The sequence below is a fragment of the Sitophilus oryzae genome, unplaced genomic scaffold (genome assembly GCF_002938485.1).
Source record: "Sitophilus oryzae breed Bouriz unplaced genomic scaffold, Soryzae_2.0 scaffold_1274_pilon_pilon, whole genome shotgun sequence".
NCBI lineage: Eukaryota > Metazoa > Arthropoda > Insecta > Coleoptera > Curculionidae > Sitophilus > Sitophilus oryzae.
In genome coordinates, this window is record NW_022145920.1 from 2243331 (window position 1) to 2265536 (window position 22206).

Sequence of the window (22206 nt, forward strand, 5' to 3'; positions counted from 1 at the left end):
CAAAAATATACATATTTTGATGTATGTCATGGGACAACCGTCATTACAAAGACCCTTTTCCAATATATAAAAAATAGAGTTAAGTAACGAAACATTGGACAAAGTTGAAGAAATATATATATATATATTATTTGCACTTTTTTAACTGAGCATGCTGCAGTAAATCTGCATAAACTATTTTTCAATAACTCGACAATAAAAACTTTTCCCATGTGATGTGAACTTTATGGCACACTCATGCATAACGAGAATTTTCCTTTTTAAGGAGAACTATTCAAATTACTAAAAGATATTTTTTTGTATTCCCAAACATGTAACTACATATATTATGTTGCATTTTATATCTTGGAAGCATCTAAAACTACTATATTTAAAAAATGGAACATATACTTTCTTGACTCAGCACCGATAATATCACATAGAAAAAAAAGAACTTAAATACATCTGACGTACCAAAATTCACTATTTTGGTACGTCATCTTCGTAAACTTGGAGGAAGATGTTGAGTTGAGAAAGTGATAATTTGTCCCCTATTTTCGGCTTTATAATTAAATAATAAGTTATCTGCTTAAATTACATACGTTACTTTAGAAAAATAAAAAGTCCATAAACTCGTCATGTTTTTAAGACATTCCTGTGGTATATGGATATTTTTTTTTACTTAAAAAAAATGAACTTATAAACGACGTATGAAACGATTGTTGGCATTCGGGGCTATAGTTATTCTATTTTTATATCTTCACCCGCGTATTTTTCATTTTAGAAATGTTTCTTTTCTTATAGATTTTCTTCAGACGTGTGAGTAGAATTTCTTAACGACATTCCCACACTTTTACTGTCTGGTCTACGCTGCCGGAAATAACGTAAGGGTGTGCTTTGTGGAAATCTGTAAAGAAAAATATGTAAATAATTTATTTTGAAATACTAAAACTATAAAATTCTTAAAACTATGTTTACACTAGATGCAAATGGATGCAATGCAATTTTTAAAAATGGCATGCAATTCGGTTGCAAGCGCAATTTACCGTTTAAATAGGGTGCAATAAAATAGATGCCATCATTTTGAGAATCTAGTCTATTGTGCCAACATAAATAAAATGACTCGAACAACTGTTTTGATTTATATTTTTTCTAACCTCAAAAAACCCACCACAAGTCATGATTCTCGCAAATCACACGGATCTTAACCAAAATCTGTATAGGTTTTGTGTTAAACTAGACCCAAAACCTATACACCGATTTCAGTATATGTTTAAATGACCCAAAAATTTCCCATATACTGATTTTGTTTGGATCCGTGGTTTTTTTGAAATTCGCGTCGACCATATTTGATCCGCCATTTTGAATTTTCCGAATCCGACGTCAGACTCGTGAGCAGTGACCCATTTGATTCCAAATCCGACCCAAAAAACTCCCATATACAAACTTTTGTCCAATGCATTTTTTGAAATTCGCGTCCGCCATATTGGATCCGTCATTTTGAATTCTGCCAGTCCGAAGTCAGATTCATGATCAGCGACCCAAAAAAACCCTATACCGATTTTGGTTGAGATCCGTACAATATTCGAAAATCTTGACTTGCGGTAGGTTTTTTGAGGTTAGAAAAAAATATGAGATGTTTGGGCAAGACAAGGCTTGTGTGACTCAGGGCTACCCTTAAGAGACAAGTTTAAAACAATCAGGGATCAGTTATGACAGAAAATTTATACAGAATTTAGGGAAATCATTTTCCATACACTTTCCATACACATTTCATCCGGACATTCGGAAATCATTTTCCATACACATTTTCCATATCACAAAAAAGATGGCGAATCTTGAGACAAATTCGTATGAACGAAAGGCGAATACAGTCCTAGCGAATCTGCTGACGAAAAAAAGAAGTAGGACTTCTTAGAATATGTTATTATTTTTAAATGACACTATCAGCTACACAGTCTAGTAGACTACATAGTATCTAATATTGCTTCACCCGAATACGAAGTCCATCACAATCAAATTGTGCTTCCCCAATGTTATCACTAAACGTTGAAAATAAGGAAGAACAAAAAAAAATAGTATTAAAGAAGCTATACTTTGTAGAAGAAGATAAGCTGCTGCTCGTGGTAGGAAAATGTAAGACAGGAACTGTCACTGTTATATCGTCATTTATAGTTTTTATCTATGTAACAACAAAAAACTATACTGTATCTTTTGTACTTACCTACTGAGGTGCAAAAGTGTTTGTGAGCCTCTAACGTTTTCATGCAACGTTTGTTCCTTAAGTCCCAAACCCTCAACGTTTTGTCGTCGCTGGCGGAAATTAAGAACTTGCCTCCGGGATGGAACACCACTCCTCTAATCCAATTATCGTGAGCAGTAAGTACAAACAATGCAATTCCAGCTCCTACATCCCAAATTCTACAAAGAAACATAGTTGTATTATTTATGTATATTGTATTAAAAATACCCAAATTTATTATTCTAAACACGCTTTAGTCTACAGCCAAACAGAAAGCGACTAAAGCGTTTTAGCGTGTAAGGCGTCTTTGGCTACTAGAAACAAAATAATAAGAGTAAGAGTTAGGCATGAAAAAGTTACTATTATTATTATTATTATTTCGTTTTATCTCAACTACATCCGTTGGTTTCTCGTGGTTGGGGGAGTGACTCGTCTCAACCATGATGGTGATAACTTTTACGGTTTAGAAACGTTCCCGGTTAAGTTACATGTATAGAAATCGCCTTGCTGTATGGCAGGTGTTAAGGATTACAGATTTTTGTATAAGTCGGTACTGGTATGGTTCTAAGTCTATTGCCCTCAGCGATTCAATTAGTGTTTTTGGTATTACACCCATATTCGATAGTACTAATGGGATGACCCGGACTCGATCGTATTTCCACATATCCTTAATTTCAAAGCATAAATCAATATATTTGGTAATCTTCTCTCTGTATGTTTGTGTTAGGTTATTGTTGTTTGTCACCGCAAAATCTATGAGCAACACTTCATTTTCTTTTTTCTTCTTCACTACTATGTCTGGTCTATTGTGTTCTAGTCTTTTATCTGTTATTATAGTTCTGTCCCAGTACATTTCATATTCATTGTTTTCAAGGATTGTAGCAGGTTCATAATGATAATAGTTAACTTTAAGCTCTATGAGTTTATACTTCAATGCTAGTTCTTGGTGTATGATCTTTCCCATTTGATCGTGTCTAAATGTGTAGTCACTCTGTGCTATAGTTTGGCCTCCTCCTATGCGTGATATATTGTCTCACTTGCTTTCTTACACCTTCGGCATAAGTCAGACTCAATTCCGTCCTTTAAGATGTATCTTCGGTAGTTATTGGTCTTAATCACTTGATCTTGGATGGCTATAAAAAACCGTTCAGTTTCCGGTTGTAGCTCTCCACGTTTTAACCAATTATACGCTTGTTTGTCAACAGTGTCTACGTCATGGGGAAACCTTCCGTGTAGAGCCTTTTCTTTCCAGCGGGTAAGCTTGTCTGCGTCTTCCACTATGGACCAGGTTTTTTCTTCGTCACTTAGTATTAGTGGGGTGTGTTTATCTGCTTTTACAATAGCTCTATAGTATTGAGATTCTGCTTGTGTTGAGTAGAAGTATTTCCTTAGGTTTATTACTTATATTATACTATTATTGTGCAAGTTAGATAGATCTATAAGTCCCCTACCACCATCTTTCCGTTTTCCGTTTGAGTGTAGTTCTTTCTACTGCCGCTTTTGGATGGTGGCATCTATGTTTCGTCATGGCGACATTTGTTTTTGTTTGAATGTCTTTTATTTCTGTTTGTGTCCACTTAACAATTCCAAATGTATATGTTAACAGTGGGATAGCGTATGTATTTATAGCTTTAATCTGATTTTTAGCGTTGAGTTTAGATTTAAGAATCATATTGATGGCGTTTGAAATTATTATTATTATCATATATTAATGTAAATTGATGTGAAATTGAAGCAAACTAGGAAAAATATTAAAAATATAAAAATCGGATAAAAAATAAAAATGTTATAGAGCATCAGAGCAACAGCATCATCATAGCTGTTCCTATGTCGTTAATACCAAATGAACGATATTTAAATGTAGTTTTTTTTTTCAATTAGAAAACTATACATTCTTAGAAAGAATATTACTTATCCTGACCTTATGGATTTGTCCCTGCTTCCGCTGGCTAAAAATGGACCCATGTGGGCCCCTTTCTTATTATCAGCCCCGGCCGCTTCGTTGATGGCTCCGGTGGCGATATCGGGGGCCCAGGCGATGCACTCCACCACGTGCTCGTGCGAGCGCAGTTCACTCCTGCATTCCTTGGAGGAAACGACCCAGATCCGGACCGACTGGTCATTGGAACAGCTGGCCAGGAGGGTGCCGTCGGGAGACGGTCGGACCATACGTACCTACAGCATAAATTTGAAATAGTTTTAATATGGTTAGTAATAACCTACCATCAAAAAGTTTTATAATCAAGGATTGGGCGAAATCATGAGAAACAAGACAAGAAGTAATCATAAATATTTCGTAAACTATGACAATATAAATATTGATTAGATTTATTTATTTATTAATGATTTATTTTAATATCGACCAGTTACCTATATGGCCACACAGGCCTGCAAATGTTCATCATTTGAGCTGACTACTTTTTTTCCTTTACTTGAGTACTTTTCAATATTAAACTCCATTGAAAAGAAGAATCAAGCGTCAAAACAAAGAATAGGTATATTAAAAATATCATACATTAAAAGTGCGTAAAGATAAATTTTATAATAAAGGTATTGACATAGATAAATGAAACAAGTTTAGATTGGAAAGTGCCAGTAAACACTATTTGGCGCTATTCTTACAACGGTCGCGACCCAAAGCTTTTGATAATTTCGGATCGGTTCGGCATTTTCCGGAATTATGTTGCCAAATATTAGGTATTTATTCAAATTTATTATTATTTTCTTTTAATTTAATAAATAAGATACAGTGTGTTGCATACAAAAAACTTTAATTTATATAAGGACATCTATGCGAAATACATATGAAACATTGGAAACCGACGCGATGTTATGCCACGATCCACAATGGGTTTTGCAGTTCACATTTCACAACACAGTGTCTTAGTTTTTAATGCCACGTTTTATTTAACACAAGTTTTTATTTCCTTTATCTGTGGGTATTGAAATTTAGAAAACGTTAACATTTGACATTTCCAGTATTTTACCAAACTCTTCCGTATTTAACCGATATTTTTCAGGAACAGATTCTTACTTTAGTTTCACAACCTGATTGACCTTGTTTTACAATGGAATACACTTTTAAAGAAATAATTATGTATATGTATATGTAATTTTCTTTTGACAAAGATAGACGATTATTATTCTCTATCTTATTGGATCTTATTCAGACAACGTGTACAATTTTATCTTAACAGTGGGGATTATTGAATAAATTTATTACAGTCGTACGTTATTTTTTAGTTCTTAGAATATTCTGTATGATGCAATAGAAATATTTCGTGAATTGAAATATACAGGTTGGACCATTTTGGTTGTTTCTATAGGGTATCTAGGAAACAGTGAGAAATATTCAAATTTTGATACTGCAGTCTCGGATTCTTTTTTTGAAAAAATTACAATGGCGCAAGCGGATCGTGGCTATCTTGATCGGTTTCGAAGCTACAGGGGGATTCTCAAATTTTGTACTTTTTGAAGATGTTCGATAGTTTGTTTATTTCAGCAACTACGGAAATATGAATTATACATTCTAAGGGCACTTTAATATAGAACCCCCTGTATATTTTTAAATTTTCTTATTCAGCTTGGCATGGGTTTCTCGAAAATATATAACTCTCTATATTTATTTTCACTATTAACCACAACTTTTCAAATTTTTCTTAAAATATCCACTTAGTAAATAGTAGGCCGCGCCGAGGAACAAAGTAAACGGTTGTCATGGTGATCGGAACATACCTTTGATGGATGCGGAACATTTTATTTTAACAGATTGACGCGTGTATTTTAAATAATAAAAAAATGAGTTAATTTGAAAATTTAAAGGAATATAATATGTTAGAATGTTATATTGAGTCTAACAAACATAAGCAAATGGCAGCGGATTTATATTTTGAGCGGTATCCAGAGCGCGAGCAACCAAACCCAGCCATTTTTAAAAGGTTAGAAGATAGTTTAATCAAATTTTGGATCTTTTCAAAAACCGCGTCCTAAAAAATTATCAGAAAGAAGATGAAGAAAATCAATATATTATTGTCCTCGGAGTTAAATAAAATGGAACAATACCAAGCAAATAAATAAGTGTGACAGAAACAAAAAAAAAACATATTTTAATATAAACTCAAGAGGTTACTTCGATCGGGCTTCTCAGTTAATATAAAAAAATAAAAACACAGACTACATTAAATGTTCAGACTGCTGCCCATTATTATCTAGACAGAGTTGGTACCGTCTCCGCACGCCGCCGCGCACCGCTAACAGAATTTCAGTAGCTCTACTTGATGTTGTTGGATCTAGTGTTAGGGCTTCGAGGACATTAATATATTGATTTTATTCATCTTCTTTCTGATAACTTTTCAGGCCCGGTTTTTGAAAAGATTCAAAATTGATTAAACTATCTTCTAACCTTTTAAAAATGGCTGGGTTTGGTTGCTCGCGCTCTGGATACCGCTCAAAATATAAATCAGCTGCCATTTGCTTATGTTTGTTATGTTTGACTCAATATAACATTCTAACATATTGTTAAGGTCAAGGTGTATTACTGGTTGCATAACCGCAACGTGCATTGAGGAACCTGGCGAATTCGACAGAAAGTAAAAGAAAATTACAGAATTCTTTAGAAAATTCCAGAAACCATCGCCAGGGGGTATATAAGGCCCGCGCTTTGACAGTTGGACAAGTCTGAAGATAGTCTGAAGTTTGATAATACCATGAAATACCGTTAGAGTAATAGTAGTTGCATAACTTGTGTTGTAAATAGTATAAGTTGTGTGTACAGAGTGAGACAAATAAATTCGTTAAGTATTTTATCGTGAGTTTAAATAGTGGACCCACGGAATCCGTAACAATTGGTGTCGGAAGTGCGATTCAAGAGGATTTTAAGAAGAAATTAAGTGGATTGGAAGATTTTTAGACCGGATTAGAGTATTTTTATGGTTGGTACAAGGGAACAAGCGAAGAAAATGGAGGAAGTAAGCAAACTATTAGGCGATTTTATGGAGAATATGAGAAGGGAGAAAGCAGAAGAACAAGAAAGACTCCGTAAAGAACGAGAAGAAGAGCGAGCCCGATTAGAAACAGAAAAGGAAGAGGAAAAACTACGACGTCAACAAGAACAAGACCGGCTTGAGAACATTTTCGAAGATTTGAAAGTTCAACGACAACAAGACAAACAAGAAGAACAGGACCGGCTTGAGAAAATACTGGGTAATTTGGAAATTCGTTTGGAGGAGCGACGTCAAAAAGAAAGACAAGAAGAACAGGACCGTATTCAGAAAATTTTAGAAAATCAAGGAATTAGACAAGAACGGTTGGAGAAAATGGTTGAAGATTTAGAAATGCGTCGCCAGAAAGAAAAATTTGAAGATCAGGACCGTCTTAAGAAAACTTTGGAAAATCAGGAATTTCGACTACAGAAGAATTTTGAAGACCTGGAAAAACGGCAGGAAAATCAACTTCAAGAAACCGTAGAAGATCTTGAATGTGAGCTACTAATAAACAAGGGAGTCAACAATAACCAGACAGAGAACCAGAGAAGATCCCAGGACATAAGGTGCTATAGATGTGGCAGGAATGGCCACATCAAACGGGATTGCCGCGTTCAAATGCGATCCCGTTCACCATCCAGAGAACGTAGGCACCAAGAAAACTAAAATCAGTCAATACTAAGGGGCAAGTATTGACTGGGGAGAACAGAGCCCCCAGGATTTTTTCCATTAGGAGTCTAGGAAGAACCGCTGACAGTTTGGTGATCGACGGGAAAGTCAATGGAAAGGGAATTCGAATGACTGTGGACACTGGCGCTATGGTATCGTTGGTACGGGCTAACTCAGTGCAAGGGTTGAAGCTGATACCTCTGAGAAGAAGAGTGTGTTTACGTACAGTCACGGGGGAAATAGCCGTTGCACGGGGAGAGGCTATCGTCGAACTGAAGTTAGGAAATTTGAAGTTCCAGCATAGCGTTTTAGTGGCGGATATTGAAGATGACTTCATCTTGGGCATGGATGTGATTCGTCAACATGGATTTTCGTTCGATCACCAAAGAAATATCCTAAATATCGGAAACGAAGAGTTCATGTTATCTCCAGACGGGGGACTAGGAAGAATGGATGTAAGATCAGCGGAAACTGTGGTGATACCTGATAATACCGAGAAGATCGTATTCGGTAAAGTGGAGAAAATCGCTGGGTGCTGTGTTGGACTGGTACAAAGTAGCGACAACAAACAAGATAGGTACTTAGTAGGAAAGTCATTGGTGAACACTGACAAGAATATACCGATCAGAATTGCGAATGTTTTCCCGAATTGTGTCAAGATTCAAAAAGGTGACAAGATAGCCATCTGCGAACCTGTAAGAAGTGTCACCCCATGTGATGAAGTGCCGTCAGCTGTTACACAAATGGCATCCAAAGAAACACTAAAACATCTAGAGCAGCCATGGGATCACCTAACATCTGAGGAGAAACAGAAGGCTAAGCAGTTCCTGCTAAAGCATGGCAGTATTTTTGAGAAGAACAACAGTGGAAGAACGGATTTTGTGAAGCACCGGATTACTGCTACTGGTCATGCTCAGCCGATTCTGGTCATGCTCAGCCGATTCGACAACGTCCTAGAAGGGTGCCCCTTTCCAAACAACAAGAAATGGAGACAATGGTAGATAAGATGCTAGAAGATGGAGTTATCGAAGAATCATCGAGTCCATGGTCATCTCCTGTTGTTTTGGTGACGAAGAAAGATGGTAGTACACGATTCTGCGTGGACTATCGGAAGCTCAATGACGTCACTAAGAAGGACAGCTACCCACTGCCACGTATAGACGACACGTTAACCACACTGGCAGGTTCGTGCTGGTTCTCCACTCTCGACTTAAAGAGTGGATACTGGCAAGTTGGTCTGGACGAGGAAGACAAAGAAAAGACGGCTTTTTCTACAGGAAACGGACTATACCAATTCAAGGTCATGCCGTTTGGATTATGCAATGCTCCAGCCACTTTCGAACGTCTCATGGAGGTGGTGTTAAGAGGATTAACTTGGAAAACGTGCTTGGTTTACCTCGACGATGTATTGGTTATGGGAAGAACTTTTGAGGAGCATTTGCGAAATCTAGAAGAAGTCTTCGGCCGCATACGGAATGCTCACCTGTACTTGAACCCGAAGAAGTGTAGCTTATTCCAGCGACAAGTGGAATTTTTGGGCCATGTAGTCTCAGCAGACGGAATTTACACTGACCAGAAGAAAATCGCTGCAATCAAGGATTGGCCTAAACCTCGCGACAAACATGAACTTAGAAGTTTTCTGGGTTTATGCACCTATTACAGAAGATTTGTCAAGGGATTTGCCAATATAGCTGCACCCTTACATAGACTTACAGGTGATGAAGTCGGCTACGAATGGAACACCGATTGTGATGTAGCCTTTGGAAGACTTAAGGCGGCTTTATGTTCAAGTCCTATTCTAGCCTACCCGCAACAACAAGGGAGGTATATCCTGGATACCGACGCCAGCAATATCGGCATAGGTGCAGTGCTATCACAAGTGCAAGATGGCGAAGAACGAGTGATAGAATATTACAGTCGAGTTCTATCCAAACCAGAAAGGAATTACTGCGTTACCCGGAAGGAGCTGCTAGCAATTGTGAAGGCAGTTGATCATTTTCATAAATATCTGTACGGCCAAGAATTTTTAATTAGGACAGATCATGCGGCTCTCAAGTGGCTTATGGAGATGAAACAACCTGAAGGTCAAATAGCACGATGGCTCGAGAAGCTCCAACAGTATCACTTTACCATCCAACATCGTGCTGGAAAAATGCATGGTAACGCAGACGGTTTATCCAGAAGACCCTGTCAAACCGATTGTAAGCACTGCTGTAAAACGGAACAACGTGAAGGCACTGTCATGATAAGGAGTTTTAAACTTGGAACCGATGAACAGTGGACGACGACACAATTGAGGAAAGATCAAATGGAAGATCCAGACATCGGAGCAATACTACGGCTCAAGGAAGGTAACGGCGAGAGACCACCGTGGCAGGATATTCGGACAGAGGGCTCGTTTTCAAAGCTCTCTGGGCTCAGTGGAATTCACTGGTTATTGAGAATGGATTGTTAAAGCGCACATGGGAAAGTGCGGATGGCAGCACAGTAACAACTCAGTTACTGGTACCAAGGAAGAAAGTTACCCAGGTATTGGAAGAAATTCACGGTGGTAAAACTGGAGCCCATCTTGGGGTAAACAAGACCTTGAGCAAGCTGAGAGATCGCTTTTACTGGGTGGATTATTGCGAAGATGTCAAGAAATGGTGTCGACAATGTAAAACTTGTGCAGCCAGCCAAGGACCAAGCACTCGCTCTAGGGGAAAAATGAAACAATATAACGTTGGACTGCCATTCGAAAGAATCGCTGTTGACATTGCAGGCCCATTCCCTGAAACGCACAAGGGCAACAAGTACGTTTTAGTAGCGATGGATTATTTCAGTAAATGGCCAGAAGTTTTTGCCATTCCAAACCAAGAAGCATCGACTGTAGCTGAAGTATTGGTCAATAATGTCTTCAGTAGATTTGGAATTCCCTTAGAGCTTCACACTGACCAAGGAAGGAACTTCGAGTCAAGACTGTTCCAGAAGATGTGTGATCTGCTTGGTATTCACAAGACTAGGACAACAGCTTTACATCCGCAGTCTGATGGGATGGTCGAAAGATTCAATAAGACCATTGAAGAACACCTCTCGAAAATGGTGGCCGAACATCAAAGAGATTGGGATCAACACATACCGCTGTTCCTAATGGCGTATAGAAGTGCAGTTCACAACACCACCGGACTTTCACCATCGAAGATTTTATTTGGTCGAGAATTACGGTTGCCTTGTGACTTGGTGTTCGGATCACCAGACGACGGCACCACAAATGTAGAGGACTACGCGGATGAACTGAAGGAAAGGTTAATGGAAATTCATAAGGCCGTAAGAAGTAAGATTACGCTAGCCAGTGACCGGATGAAAGCTCGTTACGACCTCAGAGCCAATTCTACGGGATTTCAACAGGACGATATGGTATGGTTATATAACCCACAGCGCAAGAAAGGGAGGTCCCCAAAGTTAACTCCAGCATGGGAAGGTCCTTATACAGTCATCAAGAGGATAAATGATGTTGTGTACCGGATTCAACGCAGCCCTAGAAGTAAGATGAAAGTAGTTCATCTGGATCGATTGAAGAGATACCAGACAGGAACCTTGATCGGGACGATCAAAATTTGAGAAGGGGGCAATGTTAAGGTCAAGGTGTATTACTGGTTGCATAACCGCAACGTGCATTGAGGAACCTGGCGAATTCGACAGAAAGTAAAAGAAAATTACAGAATTCTTTAGAAAATTCCAGAAACCATCGCCAGGGGGTATATAAGGCCCGCGCTTTGACAGTTGGACAAGTCTGAAGATAGTCTGAAGTCTGAAGTTTGATAATACCGCGAAATACCGTTAGAGTAATAGTAGTTGCATAACTTGTGTTGTAAATAGTATAAGTTGTGTGTACAGAGTGAGACAAATAAATTCGTTAAGTATTTTATCGTGAGTTTAAATAGTGGACCCACGGAATCCGTAACAATATTATTATATTTCTCAAAATTTTCAAATTTACTCATTTTTTTATTATTTAAAATACACACACTTCAATCTGTTGAAATGAAATGTCCCGCATCCATCAAAGGTATGTTCCGATCACCATGACAACCGTTTACTTTGTTCCTCGGCGCGGCCTACTATCCACTAAGTGGATATTTTAAGAAAAATTTGAAATGTTGAGGTTAATAGTGAAAATAAATATAGAGTGTTATATATTTTCGAGAAGCCCATGCCAAGCTGAATAAGAAAATTTAAAAATATACAGGGGGTCCTATTTAAAAAAACATATCTGACTGATATCAGTCTGACTACGCCACTGCATTCTACACAGAAAAGTGCCTTTAGAATGTATAATTCATTTTCCGTGGTTGCTGAAATAAACAAACTATCGAAGATCTTCAAAAAGTACAAAATTTGAGAATCCCCCTGTAGCTTCGAAACCGATCAAGATAGCCACGATCCGTTTGCGCCATTGTAATTTTTTCAAAAAAAGAACCCGAGACTGCAATATCAAAATTTGAATATTTCTCACGGTTTCCTAGATACTCTATAGAAACAACCAAAATGGTCCACCCTGTACATCTGTCTATGCCTTTATCCCTCATAAACAAAAAACAATTTTAATTAACACAAGTTTTAAGTGTATGGCGACAGCTTGTTAGAAGCCAAAAAAAAAACATTTTTTTTGTTTCCACAATCTGTATAGCCCACTTTTTTCTAGCAAGGATACCACACTAACACTGATTATAAAAACATCAGTCAGCTCAAGCCCTTGCAACAATATACATACATATTCCTAAATATTTATATACTTTTCTATATTACATGTTAATAAATAATCATAGTCTATGTTTACCCAATACTGTGCGATACATATAACCTACACATAATAAAATTATAAGGTAATTGTAGAAATATAAATATACTTTATTAAATAAATTGCATAGCTTCAATCAATTTAACTACTACCAACAACTGTAGCCACCCAGGAAAACGTCGATGCTGTACATAAGCTGATCCAAGAAGATGGATATGACATATCGTGAAATTAAAGCATAATTGGGCATTTCAAAAACCTCAATTCAAAAAATTTTACATGAAGAATTGACTCACCCTGTACATTTATCTTTTAATAAAAAAAAATTCTCGTTGGATACCGCATCTGCTATCGAAAGAACAGAAAGCAATTAATTCAAAAAACTCTACACCGGTTTAACGCAGGAAACTCAAAAAATATTTATTTTTTTATTTTTTTAGAATGTACTACTTTAGAATTATTTTTATACAGGGTGGTCCGAATTGTATTACGGAAACTTCGGCAGCATATTCTGCAGATAAAAATAAGTAAAAAAGTTCGTATAAATGTATGTCCAAAAATGCTTAGTTTCGGAGATACGGGGTGTCGAAGTTTCATTTTTATTTCGATTTTTTTCGAAATAATTTTTGAAGTAATGTAAATATTTGGACGAAAATTGGTGACTAGGAGTTTTTTAACATGAGAAATTTGATTTTGATATCAATATGACTCCTATTTGTAGGGGGCGCCACCTACATGTGTTCTAACTGTTTTGAAGAGTAATAACTTTTCGTCCGTACCTGTATAAAACTACTGAGTGAAAAAATATACATTTCCGTGATTTTCTACGTAAAAAATATCTCTTGGTAAAAATCGCTGCGAGCAACCGTTTTCAAGATATTTAGAATGGAAATAGTCAATGCGTGTCATTATTGGCAAAAAATAAAAGTATTGGGTAGATAAATTATTTGACTGAAATAATAAATTTTTTTAAACTTTTTTTTAATTAATCATACATTTTTCTTCGAAAAAATGATGATAAAACAGTTTCTGTTGAACTTTTGGCACAAAAACATTTCAAATTTATAATTTCAGTGTAATAACTATTTAGTCAACATGTTTAATTTATGTCAATGATGACAGGTATTGATAATTTCGATTCACAATATCTCGAGAACCATTACTCGTAGCGATTTTTACCAAGAGACTTGTTTTACATAAAAAACGTCGTAAATGTATATTTTTTTACTCAGTATTTTTATACAGGTACGTACAAAAAGTTATTACTCTTCAAACCAGTTAAAAAATATGCAGGTGGTGCCCTCTATAAGTGGGAGTCATATTGACATCAAAATCAAATTTCTAATACCAAAAAACTCCTAGACACCAATTTTGATCCAAATATTGACGTTACTTCAAAAAATATTTGGAAAAAATCGAAATAAAACTGAAACTTCTACACCCTGTATACAGTAGTGTCAGTGGTGATGAATCCTGGATTTACTTTTATGAACCCGAAAATTAACGTCAATCGGCTGTTTGGCTACTCCGAGATGAACCAAACCAAAACCAACGAAAGTTATCCTTCTCAAAGTGTTTTCAAAAAGATGGTTGCGACATTTATCTCAAAAGCGGGTCATATAGCAACACTTCCTCTGCAAGATCAAAGAACTGTTACAGCTGTATGGTACATACCAATTTGTTTGCCGAAAGTAATTACATACTGAGTTTTGGAAAACCAACCCGCAACGACGAATGGTCCTCTATACAGTTCCGACCTGAGTCCTAAAGACTTTTTTACTTTTCAAAAAATTAAGAATGAACTGAGTGGTCAAAGGTTCCGGTCCCCAAAAAACGCAATTTTGAAGGTACCAGCAAGCGAGTGGAATAACTGCTTTCAGAATTGGTTCCAACGGACACAAAATGCATTCTCTTCGTGGAGAATACTTCGGAAAACAATAGTGTTTAAAAGTTATATACTGTTATTTTTTCTACCTCTATATGCAATATATAAAAGAAAAGCCCCTTAATTGATTAGATAAAATAAAAAAGCAGTATATATATATCAACTAGGGTTCATATCAAATAAACTTTTAGTTACGTCATCGAGGGCGCAATTTTTAAATTAATTGTTGCCAACAATGGACATATTCGGCGCCGTGCTGACTAAATGGAATTTAAATTTCCCGTTGGCGATTCAGGTGGCAGCTCTGCTGTATAAAAATGTCAAGCTGCCGCATTTATTTATTAATTTCCTGACATTCTCATTCGTTTTGACACTTTTTTTTCACACAAGTTTTTTTATTATGAGTTTTTAGTTTAAATAAATAGCGTTGTGATACTTTAAGCTTAAAAATGTTTACTACCAGACCTTGAAGTCGAACATTGTTCTTTTTAGAACCTCTTTTAGTGCGAAGTGGTACAATATTTCTTAATAGCCCTAAAAAATAATCGCAACTTAATTAGAATATTTTAAACGGAAGCGTTAGTAATGGCCCTCTATGTGCCTTAAGTGCTGTTAAGAAGGTGAGTTTGTTGATGTAAATAATAACTGTTTATATATTTATAATTAATTTATTTTTGTTTCCTAAAATATTTTCATTAAAACAAAATATATAAAAATAGGCAACGCTATCTTCTGTCTCTGTCAAGATTAATCACGTGACTAAAAGTTTATTTGGTATGAACTGTATAAAAAATATGTTAAGTGTTTTGAATATCAGCAAACCTTTACTACTATATGATTAACGTTATACAGGGTCCGGCAATAGTGCGTCGGGCATCTGTAGCTCCTAGAATAAAAAACTTAAGAATTTTGTCTAAGTCCAAATAGAAATTATGTTCTAGGATGTATTCCAGGAAAATATTTTAACTTCCATAGGGTGGCCCAAAAAAGGGTGAGTGAATCGGGATGAATTTTTTTTAAATGGAACACCCTGTATATTATTGCATTTTTGGCTTCTTTTCAGATCACTTTACATAATCCTAAGATATGAGTAAATACATTTCGATAGTTTCAGAGATATTAATAAATAAATAAAAAATATATATTTTTCAGCCTCTCTTGGAAGATTAAGATGATTTATTAAAAATACCTAAAATACCTCTAAGATGATTTATTAAAAATACCAAGAACTGTCCTGAAATCAAAACGATATTAGATATTTACTTTAGATGGTCTGTACTTACTTTGCTATAAATATGGTAATCGAATATCATACAGGATGTTCAAAATTTTACTTCAAACTTTCTAAAATATAAAATAATTTTTCTTCGTTTTTTTTTAAATGGAACACCCTGTATATTGTTTTTTCAATAGATGGAGAATTGAAAAATCAACATTTTTTGTATTTAGAGTATTTCAAAAAAATTTGACGGTTTTGCAGATATTCGCGGTTTTATATTTCATATGGCATTTTCCATAGTATAATTTTTATCAAAACCACCAAATGATTTTTCTCTCTTATTTTACCGTTGAGAGAGCCATATGAAATAATACTGCATGTATCTGCGAAACCATTAAAAATTCTGAAATACTTTAAATACAAAAAATGTTCATTTTTTAATTCTCCATCTAATAAAAAAATAATATACAGGGTGTTCCATTTAAAAAAAAACAAAGAAAAATTATTTTATATTTTAGAAAGTTTGGCGTAGAATTTTGAACATCCTGTATGATTTAATATTACGATATTTATAGAAAAGTTAAGTACTGACCATCTAAAGTAAATACCTAATATAGTTTTGATTTCAAGCCAGTTCTTGTATTTGTAATGTTTTTTTTTAATGAAGGTTGAAAATGTTGAAAAATATAATTTTTTTAATTATTTATTAATATCTCTGAAACTATCGAAATATGTTTACTCATATCTTAGGATTATGTAAAGTGATCTGAAAGGAAGCCAAAAATGCAGTAATATATAGGGTGTGTTCCATTTAAAAAAATCATCCCGATTGAGCCACCCTATAGAAGTTAAAATATTTTCCCGAAATACATCCTTGTACATACTTTAGGTTTACACTTAAAGACAATTCCCAAGTTTTTTATTCTAGGAGCTACAGATGCCCGACGCACTATTGCCGGACCCTGTATAGTAATAAAACTAAATATAAATAGTGCTACTTGAAAAAAATATCTAATCATTGGTCGACGAGCAACTATAGGTATGTTGAAAACTAAGTACAGAAATCTTACCCATTCTCTGTGTCCTGTATAGGTCCTGACACAATATCCAGTGGACACCTCCCACATTTTGATAGTTTTGTCTCGACTGGACGACACTACGAAATCACCTGCGGGCATAAAGGACACACTGGACACGTTGTGATCGTGTCCCAGCATCGTACGAATACATTCAAAACTCTGTTGGAAATCCCATAATTTTATACTCATATCTGAACTGCAAGACACCTATTAACAGAAAAACAAACAGAATTACTTAAAGATATTAAATTAATCATATATGTAAATCAGCATCCTCGTTGGAAACATAGGAAGCCTCATACAAATTTTGAAGTGTACAAATATTTTCTCCCCTTTTCATTCTACAGCAAAGTCGCAAAGATAATTTTTAAATGTCTGCGTATGGTAAATATATCTGACAAATTTAAATTATGAAATTTACTTAATTTAGTTCAAGTTTACAGAAAACTTTATTGGGTCCATTAGTCACACAAATATGGGTTTAAAAGCAAAACAAAGCAAACGCGTTTAATGTAATATGCAATTTGTTGTGCTGTCTACACTAGTACGTCATAGTACCTATAGTTACTGTATCGTAAATGCATTTTTGTAATACTCTCGATTATCCGACTCTCTATTTTCCGATCGCTGGATTATCCGTTGGTATCCGAATTGAGATACACCGCCGTTGAAATCTGTATTAACCGAGCGACGCAGTATTATTCGAGCAGGTCTAATATATCGAGTAATCATGGGGAATTATGGAGAATCCCAGAATTACCAAAGCAACACAAACTGACTTTAGTTGTTCTTTTGTTTGTCAAAATTATTAATAAAATATTTTAACGTATTGACATTTATTATTAAATAATACATATTAAAAAGTAGATAAAAAACAGAATTTAAAAAATCTAGATTATCCAAATCGCCAATTTTATTATTGGAGCTAGGGTACAGCCCACATTGACTCAGATAGTCGAGGGTCTACTGTACATATTTTTCGTTTAATATTTTATCAACGTCTTCTGATATTATAATTATGTATTTCGTTATAGTCCAGATACCAACAGTTATGACCCAACTAGCAAAACCAATGCTTAAAACCATACTACAGCTACCATAGTTGAAGCAGCCCTCATGTTATTACTCATCTAGTTTAATTAGCTTGAATATTTATTATAAGAGTTTTCACAAATTGCACTTGCGAATACTTTTCAATTACAATTTTTTTCGTGTATTTGCTATTCAAGCTCGTGTATTTGTATAAGTCAGTATTTTACGGAATTCTCCGATGGTGGCAGCACCGTCGAAGGAGGATTATAAATAAGAATTGAGAAGCTACTTACAAGAAGTTTTCCAGACGTATCAAAAGCAATATCTTGAATTGGATCAGTATGCCCTTTTAATGTTCTTTCGTATTCACCCGTTTCGAAGTCCCAAATTTTCATAGTAGCATCTTCACTGGCAGACACCATAAGACTGAATACAGGATGAAATATAACTCGAGTTACTGGCGCTCTATGACCTAAAACGATTAAAAACAAATTTTAATACCAAATTACCTAAACACATTGTCTATATTATAACATTTTCCTGAGTTTCAAATATATTAATTCCAAATAGCTTTGATTAACTATCCCTGGCAAAAACATCAGCGATAGACATCAGTGATGCCAACTTGTGGGAAATTTGATCAGATTAATTAGCTAAAATTGATAATGATTACTTTTGGAAAAAGTTTTTCGTTAACACGGCAATATAATGTCTAGTTCGTCAGAAGAGTAAATGAGAAAATAGTAAATGAACAGCAACAAAAGACCTCCGATAAACGATACTACAGGGTGTTTCAAAAAACATGTGCCATCTCTCGTGCGGAGATTCCTCATATAAAAATAAAATTTATTTTTCATATCAACATATGCTTTGTTTTGTAGCTAGAGGGTCAGAGGGTGTTAAAATCTTAATATTTTTTCGATTTATTATAATTTTCTTCCAAGTGCTTTTAGCGTTTCGAATGAAATTTGGAGGGTTTTTATTTAAAATTGCTGTAGGTTGGACTAATAGTAGTAATAACTAAAAGTAATAATATTTAATAATAAATTAGATAAAATATATAATTCATTAATTTTATTTTTATTTTTATTTTAATTTAATTAATCGTGATTAATAAAATTGCGTTTATCTCATCGAGGAGGCCGAGTTCGACAAAATATCAAGAGATAACTTTTAATTGGCATTAAACGGCCTACACAATTTTGATACCAAAAGAAAAAAAGTCAGTGGCGCACATGTATACATTTTGAAAAATATTCAAGTGATAACCCATATGCACGTCCCTGGTGAATCTGTCGACACTTTTTTAGCATTTATAGTAACTTTTACCCTCAGAATGATAATAAATCGAAAGATTATTAAGACGTTAACACCCTGTAGATGTATGTAGATGGATGTAATAGTAGAATATATGTAGACACCCTGTAGATGGATGTAATAATTGATCTTGAGTAATAAGTGGGAATTTTTAGAAAAATTGGGAAATTTTGATCGTCTTCCTGGGAAATTTTATTTCGGATAGTTGGCAACACTGCAAGGTATAGCTGTAACGTATTCGCTCAACTAGTCGGATTCTGAGCGCCATTGAAGCTTTGTTTAAAAAACTGATCGAATCTGATGTTCTGACTACTGGTATGAGTATGAGGATAAGCGCAGTAGGCGACATGCAGACACTCAAAAACAAGCGAAGACGACCAGCTGGTACTGAATAAGCTGCTGTACTACAAACTATTCAAATTAGTCAATTATAGCAACATAAAAATTACTACCACCAACCAAGACCAGATTACTATCTGATTAAATCAGAGATATTAATTAAATATTACCCAATATATTACCGTAAATTTCTTTTCAAAGATACGTTAAAAAATTAAACAAACACTAATATAAATTTTCAAGATCGCCTAACTTAAACAAATATACCATGACTCACTTCTCATGTCATTTAAATTTATATTTGGTGGTATACCAATTATAAGATTCATTTTTATGAATGTTTAATACCGAGAATATTAATAAACCGGTTTACCTAAAAGCATTATTTCAGCTAATAAATAGTACATATTTCTTTAGTCTGTGATATTTTATTACAAATGTCAGATTTTTTAAACACAAATTAGTTGTAAACTTTAATATTATATATAATATTATGATCGAAAGTCAAAACCCTGTTTGCTTTTGAACACTCTACAGGGTCCGGCAATAGTGCGTCGGGCATCTGTAGCTCCTAGAATAAAAAATTTAGTAATTTTGTTTCAGTGCATACCTAAAGTATGTACTAGGATGTATTTCAGGAAAATATTTAAACATCTATAGGGTGGCTCAAAGAAGTGTGAGTGGATCGGGATGATGTTTTTTAAATGGAACACCCTGTATATTATTGCATTTTTGGCTTTCTTTCAGATCACTTTACATAATCCTAAGACATGAGTAAATATATTTCGATAATTTCAGAGATATTAATAAATAAATAAAAATTATGTATTTCTCAGCCTTTCTTAAAAAAATTATTAATAATATAAGTCCTAAAATCAAAACTATATTAGGTATTTACTTTAGACGGTCTGTACTTACTTTGCTATAAATATGGAAATCGTAAATCATACAGGATGTTCAAAATTCTACGCCAAACTTTCTAAAATATAAAATGTTTCGTCGTTTTTTTAAATGGAACACCCTGTATATTATTTTTTCAATAAATGGAGAATTAAAAAATGAACATTTTTTCTATTTGGAGTATTTCAAAATATTTAACGGTTTCGCAAATATTCGCGGTTTTATATTTCATATGGCATTTTCCACAGTAATTTTTTTTCAACCCCACCCAATGATTTTTCTCTCGTATTTTACCATTGAAAGCGCCGTATGAAATAATACTGCGCGTATCTGCAAAACTATTAAAAATTTTAGAATACTTTAAATACAAAAAATGTTCATTTTTTAATTCTCCAACTATAGAAAAAATAATATACAGGATGTTTCATTTAAAAGAAACAAAGAAAAAATATTTTATATTTTAGAAACTTTGGCGTTGAATATTGAACATCCTGTATGATTAACGATTACCATATTTATAGCAAAGTAAGAACAGACCATATAAAGTAAATACCTAATATAGTTTTGATTTCAGAACAGTTCTTGTATTTTTAATAATTTTTTTAAGAGAAAAATATATATTTTTGAATTGTTTTTTAATATCTCTGAAACTATCAAAAAACATTTACTCATATCTTAGAATTCTGTAAAGTGATCTGAAAGGAAGCAAAAAATGCAATAATATACCAGGGTGTTAAGGGTGTTCCATTTAAAGAAAAATCATCCAGATCCGCTCAGATTTTTTTGAGCCACTCTATAGAAGTTAAAATATTTTCCTGAAATACATCATCATAATTATTTACTTATTGTAGGTACATACTTACTTTTCTTGGTATGCTTAATGCCGATATCTTAGAAGGATGTGTAAGGTGAGGTTCCAAAAGATCTATTAACTCATAGGCCACAGGTTTTGTTAATCTACAGGGTGGTCCGAATTGTATTCCGGAAACTTCGACAGCATATTCTGCAGAAAAAAATAAGTAAAAAAGTTCGTATAAATATATGTCCTAAAATGCTTAGTTTCGGAGATACAGGGTGTAGAAGTTTCATTTTTATTTCGATTTTTTTCAAATAATTTCTGAAGTAACGTCAATATTTGGATGAAAATTGGTATCTGGGAGTATTGTGACACGAGAAATTTGATTTTGATGTCAAAATTACTCCTATTTGTAGGGGGCGCCACCTACATGTGTTTTAACTGTTTTGAAGAGTAATAACTTTTCGACCGTACCTGTATAAAACCATTGACTAAAAAATATACATTTTCATGACTTTTTATGTAAAAAATGTCTCTTGGTAAAAATCGCTACAAGCAACCGTTCTCAAGACATTTAGAATGGAAATAGTCAATACATGTCATTATTGACAAAAAAAGAAGCACACGTTGAGTATAGTTATTTGACTGAAGTAATAAATTTTTATTTTTTTAAATTAATCATAAGTTTCTCTGGAAAAAACGATGATTAAACAATTTCTTTTGAACTTTTGACACAAAAAGATTTAAAATTTATGATTTCAGTCTAATTACTATTTAGGCAACATGTTTAATTTATGTCAATGATGACAGGTATTGATAATTTCGATTCCAAATATCTCGAGAACCATTACTCGTAGCGATTTTTACCAAGAGACCTTGTTTATGTAAAAAAAGTCGCAAATGTATATTTTTTTACTCAGTAGTTTTATACAGGTACCGACGAAAAGTTATTACTCTTCAAAACAGTTAAAACACATGTAGGTGGCG

The 22206-nt window shown here is 34.5% G+C and overlaps 1 protein-coding gene across 4 annotated transcripts in view; it reads right to left on the reverse strand.

The window, feature by feature from the left end:
- Positions 1–660: 660 nt before the first annotated feature.
- LOC115874334 (lissencephaly-1 homolog) overlaps positions 661–22206 on the reverse strand; it is a 73040-nt gene continuing 51494 nt past the window's right edge. For all 4 annotated transcript variants that reach the window (XM_030889447.1, XM_030889446.1, XM_030889448.1 and 1 more), the window contains exons 4-8: positions 18161–18339; positions 16827–17042; positions 4143–4396; positions 2204–2400; positions 661–886 (exon numbers count right to left, since the gene is read on the reverse strand). In XM_030889447.1, coding sequence (XP_030745307.1) covers positions 813–886; positions 2204–2400; positions 4143–4396; positions 16827–17042; positions 18161–18339 — 920 coding nt within the window. In that variant the 3' untranslated portion in view covers positions 661–812. The remainder of the gene's footprint in view (positions 887–2203; positions 2401–4142; positions 4397–16826; positions 17043–18160; positions 18340–22206) is intronic.